General features: G+C 39.6%; 1 protein-coding gene across 1 annotated transcript; it reads right to left on the bottom strand.

The window, feature by feature from the left end:
- Window positions 1-3,827: 3,827 nt before the first annotated feature.
- On the bottom strand, window positions 3,828-7,836 carry LOC106586213 (lupus La protein homolog B). Its single transcript, XM_014173232.2, has 12 exons — window positions 7,696-7,836; window positions 6,473-6,536; window positions 6,244-6,347; window positions 5,943-6,117; window positions 5,738-5,845; window positions 5,551-5,654; window positions 5,388-5,459; window positions 5,265-5,307; window positions 4,894-5,031; window positions 4,614-4,800; window positions 4,407-4,526; window positions 3,828-4,270 (listed from the first exon to the last, which is right to left on the bottom strand). Exons 2-12 carry the CDS (start codon window positions 6,527-6,529, stop codon window positions 4,176-4,178), a joined length of 1,203 nt encoding a protein of 400 aa, XP_014028707.1. The 5' UTR covers window positions 6,530-6,536; window positions 7,696-7,836; the 3' UTR covers window positions 3,828-4,175.
- Between the last annotated feature and the right edge of the window lie 841 nt (window positions 7,837-8,677).

Raw genomic sequence — 8,677 nt, 5'->3', positions numbered from 1 at the left:
TGCCCATACCATAACTCCACCACCACCATGGGCAGTCTGTTCACAACACTGACATCAAAAACCTCTCGCCCACATGACGCCATAGACATGGTCTGCGGTTGTGTCTGTTTAGACATACTGCCAGATTCTCTAAAAGGACAGAGGTGGCTTATGGTAGAGAATGCCAATTGCACTCTCCCTCAACTTGAGACATCTGTGGCATTGTGTTTTGTGACAACTGCACATTTCAGTGATCTTATATTGTCCCCAGCACAAGGTGCACCTGTGTAATCAGCTTCTTGATATGCCACACCTGTCAGGTGGATAGATTGTCTTGGCAAAGGAGAAATGTTCACTAACAGGGATGTAAACAAATTTGTGCACCAAATTTGCAAAGCTTTTTGTGTGTATGGAACATTTCTAGGATCTTTTATTTCAGCTCATGAAACATGGGACCAACACTTTATATTTTTGTTCAGTGTAGTTAAGCTTATAAGACGCTACCATTGGTGTATAAAATGTCCGGCTTTACGTGACATTGCATAAAGCCAGAAGTAATGCCTGCCTCCTGAATCCAAGCATTTTACATTACATTTTAGTAATTTAGCAGACAATCTTATCCAGAGCAATTTACAGGAGCCATTGGGGTTAAGTGCCTTGCACAAACAGATTTCAACTAGTCTGCTCAGGGATTCGAACCAGCAACCTTTCAGTTACTGGCCCAGTGCTCTTAACTGGAGGGAGGGACCAGTAACTTTATGATCAACTATGTCAATGTACCAGCTTGTCATTTTTCATACCTGGGTCAACCTACTATGAACTGGTTTCATCAAAATAACCAATTTAATGAAAAACATGATTTTCACAGTTTGGCACCTTTTAATGCAGATTTTTGAATATTCACATGGAAATCTGTCGCCAATTGGATGGAAACCTAGCTATTGACCTCCATACAAAATTTCCTCACTTTTTGGTCCTATTTCTGTGGACGGATTTTGGGCTGAGAAAAACGTCTCGCTCGCTTTCTTTTGTCTACACACATGCAAGAGGCATTTCACTCGATACAAATTGTGTATTTAATCTTTCTGAATTAATTTTTTGTTGTAGAACCACCTGTGATCTGTTAACCCAGAAGTAAAATCTCACGTAATTTGGTCAACTGCGTGATTAACCTCTGTGTTAGAGATCACACGCAAAGAACTTTAATCACCGCCTTCACCCTGATATGGCCATATAACCAGTGACGAAAACCCCCAAAACGGAACTAATGCTGCACGGATCTCACACATCCCATTCAATCCTGGCAGATTATCAGTCTTCACACAATCTGCCAACGTGAGATTAAACAACCTGCAACTGGACAGACATTTAAAATACACTTTTTTCCCCAATCGAGGACAAAGAAAGTAAGACCCAGGTTAGTAGAAATATATACAGCGCATTCAGAAAGTATTTAGGCCCCTCGACTTTTTCCACATTTTGTTACATTAGCCTTATTCTAAAATTTATTAAATAAAAAATCTCAAACACACACCCTGTAATGACAAAGCAAAAACAGGTATAGACATTTTTGCAAATTTATACAAAATAATAAACAGAAATATCTTATTTACTTCAGTATTCAGATTCTTTGCTATGATACTTGAAATTTAGCTCAGGTGCACCCTGTTTCCATTGATCATTCTTGAAATCTTGCTCCAGAGCGCCCAGGACCTCAGACTGGGGCACACCTTCCAAGAATAGTTTACCTTTGTTGTACCACAATTATAGAATATTCTATTTGTTTATACAAAATGCATAATAGGCCTGTAAAAAGCACTTATGATAGCTTGGTTTTCGTAACTAAACGTTTTTTTTGTTTGTACCAACGACCCTAAGCACACAGCCAAGACAACGCAGGAGTGGCTTCGGAACAAGTCTCTGAATGTTCTTGAGTGGCCTAGCCAGAGCCCGGACTTGAACCTGATCGAACATCTCTGGAGATATCTGAAAATAGCTCTGCAGCGTCACTCCTCATCCAACCTGACAGAGCTTGAGGATCTGCACAGAAGAATAGGAGTAACTCCCCAAATCCAGGTGTGCTAAGCTTGTTGCATCATAACCAAGACTCGAGGCTGTAATCACTGCCAAAGGTGCTTCAACAAACTACCGAGTAAAGGGTCTGAATACTTATGTAAATGTAATATTTAGGTTTTTCATTTAATACATTTGCCTGTTTTTTGTCATTATGGGGTAGTGTGTAGATTGAGGGGGAAAAAAACAATTGAATCCATTTTAAAATAAGGCGGTAACAAAATGTGGAAAAAGGGGTCTGAATACTTTCGAATCCACTGTATGGCAGCGTTTTCCCATTAGCCAAGCTGTAACGTCAACTTCAGAGGCATCCATATTGGCATTACGTTTAGATCTGCCAAAACCTCCACTACTGGCTCTTCCCAATTCGTTGGCATTACAATTCTTAGATTGGAATTGAAATTGCTTTGTCTAACTTTAGAGTAATTTACATTTCTCCTATAAGCATGTACACCCGTTCTGCCAGTCACATTCTGTTAAATGTCCCCAAAACACACATCCCTGGGTCACTTCTCATTTCAGTTCGCTGCAGCTAGCAGCTGGAACGAGCTGCAACAGTCAAACTGGCAGTTTTCTCAATCTCTTAATTCAAAGACTCAATCATGGACACTTACTGACAGTTGTGGCTGCTTTGTGTGATGCATTGCTTCCTTCTTCTTGACCTTTGTGCTGTTGACTGCCCAATAATGTTTGTACCATGTTATGTTGTATTGCTACCATGCTGTGTGTCATGTGTTGCTGCCTTGCTATGCTGTTGTCTTAGGTCTCTTTGTAGTGTTGTCTCTCGTTGTGATGTGTGTTTTGTCCTGTATTTATATATTTTTTTCATCCCAGGACCCCGTCCCCGCAGGAGGCTTTTTGCCAGGCCGTCATTGTAAATAACAATTTCTTCTTAACTGACTTGTCTAGTTAAATAAAATATGCTTTATACAATCCACAACATCAAAGGCAAATTGGTTGCAGATTCAGGATGCTGAGTTCTTAACATTGGTGCAGCAATGCTTGATGCAGGGTAAGAAAATAAAAGCTGAAGAAAAGTTATACTGGAGTATTATCTAACTACTTGCCTTGTTCTTACAGTTTGTGTGTTGGGTTTGACATTGACGATTACACTGGAGATATTCTAAGACATGATCCAGTGTAACATGCGTTTCCTGAGAGCCCATGGATATGCCAAGGAATATAATGCTGTGATAATGAATCCCCCGTTTGGTACCAAACACAACCAAGGCAAGTTCTCACTTCAAATTAAACAGTTGAGAAACCTTGATTTCTTTCTCCCCCCCCCCCCCCCAAAAAAAGTTTGAGAACCGCTTTAACTATGGCAAAGACAGTGTTTTCCTGTCACAAAACATCAACACGAGATGTACGTTTTCAGAACACTCAATCGTGGTGTATTACTCCATCAACTTCTGTCATAAGTGGTTGTCCAATTTCTCTTTTTGCCAAATTTCAGCACATACAGAAGCAAGCGACAGGAATAAAACTTGGAAGTAATAGCAGGTAACAAATGCCGAACAAGTACACAAATCAATCCTGCCCATGTTTCTCTCCTTGACAGAGCTAAGATATGACTTGCCAGCATCCTACAAGTTCCACAAAAATCTAAATTGTTAAGGGGCAATGTTGACAAAAGTCTAAATTAGTCTTGACGCCAAGTGCTTTAAATACTCTCCTGAGAATCGAACTTTTAAAAATCTAATTTTATTGGCTATTCACAAAAGTAAATTAGGAAGAAACAAGATCTGGGCTTTAGGATTCAACAGTATACACGATTAAAATAATTGAGGAAATATTTAATGGCACTGATTAACAACTTTCTATTGACATGCATGTCTTTGTATGGAGGCGACTAACAAGCATAATACGCTCCTGTTGAAATTAAATTATATGTTCAGACGCAGTCAACAAATTAAATAAGACAAACCCATCAAAAAAAATATGTTCAGGGTAGAAATTTACCGTTTCCAGTCTTGCATTATACATTTTTTCTAGGTTGACATCAAGGTGGACTTTCTACAGTTCTCATGAAGCCTCCACTGGAATGGAATAAAGTTGTTCTGTTTTCAGTTAGTTTCTTTTCAAATACAATATTTCATTGAGATGTGCAGTACATCTCATTTCTAAGAACCATTCTGAGTTTTGACAACCTTTGCAGCTGGAGCATCAGCATCTTTGCCCGCACCTTCCAGTGCTCGCTTCTTTGGACTAGGAGGTGCTATTGGAGAAATGGAAGTTAAAAGGAAAATATTAGATATTCAATTGTCCCAATGTTTACTTTCTCATTGAAGATTGGTAGACATTTGTCTCACCAGAATCCTATGATACTGCATGATTAACATAACTGCTCTTACCGTCATCATTATCACCATCATCAAATTTGGTCTTTCTGCCTTGGTAGTGTGATTTGCCATCACGTCCACCCCTGTCCCTTCGTCCTCCTCTCCCCCCTCTCCCACCTGATTTTCGGCCACCTGTAAAGAGCAAAAGGAAATGTTCCATCAGATAAGACAGGAAATATTACACCCCCGCTCCCCCCCCCCTCTTGAAATCACAGTTACCTCTGCCTCTTTGTTTGTTGAGAGATTCCTGTTGGTCTTCAATGATCTTTTTCAGAGTTTCCCGCTCAGCATCTCCCTCCACCACCTCCCACGTAACATCCTTGTCTTTAATTTTCAAGTTTCCTCCATTTGCTTCTTTGGCCTTATCAAAAGCTTCCTTAGCACTCACTCTGAAGAGGATGGTACCCTTTAAAATAATAATTGATGATTATTTCCTATGCCGATTTAATTTGTGTAATTGAAGGGTGGTTCAAATAGTTTATTACATTGCAATTCTTGCCTCTTTGGCACCCCTGATGAAATCAATCCATTTGATCTGACCATGACCTGAGAACACCTCGTGAAAGTCCTCTCTTGAAACACTGTCAAGATTGCCTGAGAACTTCAGCAGGCATCCGGTCTGCTCGTCCAGAGATTTCTACAATGCAAAATAAAGCAGAGCACCACTAGTGAGCAACTTTAAACCTCCCTGTTTTGGGAAGGGTCCTGTTCAATAGGAACAAATAGGAGAAAAAGCATCTTGAATTGGAGGGGGTACTACACAAACTAGCCCAATAAGAACAGACGCCAGTTTCAAAATGTTTAGTCCTAATATAGACGACCCCCTTCAAAACATACAATGATTTAGTATAGCACTTCCAGAGATCTTACCATTTCCTCTTCCTCTGCATGTTTTTGTTTTTCGTCCTTGTCTCTATAAAAACAGTTAATTTTGCACAATTTACTTCACCATAAGACAAAAAGAACATTATTAAGTATCAGTAATGTGCTCACTGTTTAGCTTTTGCCTTTGCCTCCGCTTTGAACTGTTTTCTATCCTCTGCTTTCTTTGCATGGTAGTCCTCTCTGAAAACAAGAGCAGAGTTAATATATATTTTTCACCAGTATCAATAGGTCATCTTAGAGACTTGGCAATGGTAGCTAAGCCTCCGCATACCTTGACAGTACAATCATTTCATTTTCTTTGAACGATTTGGTGTCTGTGCGTCCAAGGAACTGCTTTGATACTTCTTCAGTGTCGAAAGTCAGGAACACTGAGCCCTGAAAAATGGATGGAGATGCTGTGTGTTTTTATTACAAACAGTTAAATCTTAACAGGAAAAAAATATCTCCTGCCACATTACCTTGAAGTTCTTTTGCAAGTTTCGTCTCATCTGAATGTTTTCTATGTCGCCTTTCCCTTTCAGCCACCCCTCAATTTCATCAAGCGTTGTCTCCAATGGAAAACCTTTCTGGGAGATCATAGAACATGTTTAACAGACACAGGGCTCCAAAACAGCTGTAAGATCTCAATCAGGTACATCTCAAATATTGGAAAATCCAACTTACAATGTACACAGATTTGTGTTTGAGGGCATCTTTGTACTCGTCGTTCAGTTCTGGTAAAGGCTTGCTTGAAATTCTCCTGATTTTTGTCTTATCCTCACTCATTTCCAAAAGGCCAGTCTTGGATTTTTTCAGAGACTCAACAATTACGTTGGGATCGGTTGTCAAGCATTTCAGTCTGAAAATAGCAGGGAGAGTTAGTAATCATGTTATAAGCAAGCAACTCATCTAAAAAAAAACAAACAATGTAGGCTGAATCAAGTCCCAAATTCCAATTGAGCAAATAAAAGTAAATTGCACAAACCTGTTAAACTTTAGCATGGTCTCCAGGGTCACCCAGCCATCATCGAGCTGCAACTGTTCTTTGAGGAACTTGTCTCTTGGAAGGTTGTGATCACCAAAGTAGTACTTTGAAGATAAAGAAAAACATGTCAATCAGGGCTGACCAGCATTATCCAGGTTAGCCGTCAGTATAATACCACCATCTTTGGTTATACAGCTACAGTAGAATACATTTTGCTATGACAAAATACCTCAATCTGTCGTGCCACCTTCTTCTCAACTTCAGACATTGCTTGATTTTCTGCCATGATGCGTCTGAAAAAAATAAGTCAAAGACAATTATTAGAGCCAAATGTGACAAATCAATAAGCAACTCTAACCAAATGGGAAATGCTTTAGATACAATTACTAGCCATGTCAGCTAATTACACAACGGACATGCATGCGCAAGACGTATGCATTGACAAAAGCTTTTGCTTAAGCTTCAAACACACTGGCTGTTTATTTGCGAGAAATAGTACGCAGCATCATCTTGATATGTATTTTTATTCAACTAGGCAAGTCAGTTATGTACGCAACAAAAGGTCAACAGTCACCTTCTACTACCATTTCTGTCAAGCCGTCTACGCATACAGTTTGACGCATACGTTCGATAAATCCAACATATGCCCAACGCACTGCAACGCAAACGCAGCGTTTCATTGGAAATTAATGTAATTCTGGTGTACCAAAATGCAACGTCACTGTCGTTGTGATCGAAGCGTTACCCACGTTTTCACTCCTGGCTAAAGACAGTAATGTTACCCAGCGTACCAAGCATTATATAATGCACATACTGTATGAAGTCTTTTCGTTTACTAGTAGTTACAGTAACAGCCTCTAAATTCAAACAAGTACATGACCTAAAAGAGCAGTTTACACCATGATGCAGTTTAGTGAGGCCAACGCGTACTTACATCAAATATGTTATTATATTGACAAGATAGTCGCGTGACAATTCAAACAATGGAAATACATGTCCTCAAATATGGAAGGAAGGCAGGCGGCGAGATCAGCTGGGTAGTTTCTAGCCAACGAGGGCAGATAGTTCACACTCCTCCGATATAAAGTCGTTTTTCAAAGTTGCCGAAATGCCACGTGCGACCACTTAGATCATTGGATTATTAACAACCTAACCACTACGAAACTTATATTTGATCAAATATGCCTCGCGTAGTAAATTAGAAATTCAATTTACAACGAATTCCTCAATTCGTTGTCTTATTTTCGTGGACCGATTTTGGGCGGAGTAAATTATCTCGCTTCACCTCTTCCTCTCTGGCTACATGAACTGTGTGCTAACTCGTTAGCTTACTAGCGATCAACTGCTTATTTTCTCCACGGGCCTCAAAAATACAATAGGACTGTTCTTTCCAAATTAAAATGCATTGTATATGAATATCTACCGCTGTTAAATTGTAACAGATTTACTTACTGTGATAAATTCACCTTCTACCTGCAGAGATGCTGGTTCTTCAGAAGACTTTCTACCACACTCAGCTAAATCACGTTGGCAAGCAAGCACGTTCTACGGAGAACATTGAGGGCCAAAACAAATTGCTTTCTGCACTGCACCCGGGACTACAGCGCCACCTGACTGACTGCTGCGGAAGTACCTTACGGTCAAAGGTTTTGGTAAATATTGTATTTCTATTTACACGTGTTAATTGATTTGTTAGAAAATATTTGGGCAGTAGGCAGAATTCACACATCACACTCTACGAAATCAATGAACATACAACCACCACATCTATGAGCATCATCTTGTAGATGGACGTTACATTTATCAAGTAAAATCAGGTGCATGAACCGCATCAATCAGCCACAGGACAGTTGTTTTAGTAAAAAAAAAAAAACATTTACATTCAGAATCCGAGGTCTCCACAAAGGAAAACTGATTAATTGTGCATATCCCAAACCCTAAGATTCAGATGTAAGGTTGATACCCTCCTGGTGACATTTGTGCTTCAAGTGTAGAGATTTGTTTAAAAACGGTGCATTTGTGCATATCAGTGCTTTATCAGGTTAACCAGTACAAAAGTACACAAATGGTAGTGTTAAAGTGCATGAGAACCAGTGTGTTAGAAGCCATTCAATGTAAGTGGATTGAAAATGATGTGCTCTTTTTGTAATATTAAACCAGCAGCAGTCATTTGTCACTGAACATTTGTTTTTGGCCAAATGGTTATAAAGATGCTCTAAATAATGTAAGTTTTTGTATAAAGATTCTTAGCACCTGTCACACATGATCAGTATGGCACAAAGGACTTGCATCTATGGGATTTAGTTGAGGTTTGTTGTAAAAGTACATTGAAAGACACAACACACTATAAATCCAAATGCAGCCGTGTGTGCTTGCTGGGCTGCGGAGGTTTCCCACAACTTCCCAGGTGTCCAGCTCAGGGTCATACTTCTCA

The sequence above is a fragment of the Salmo salar genome, chromosome 25, assembly GCF_965601325.2.
Source record: "Salmo salar chromosome 25, fSalSal1, whole genome shotgun sequence".
Taxonomy (NCBI): domain Eukaryota; kingdom Metazoa; phylum Chordata; class Actinopteri; order Salmoniformes; family Salmonidae; genus Salmo; species Salmo salar.
This window is presented reverse-complemented; position numbering and strand designations above follow the sequence as displayed.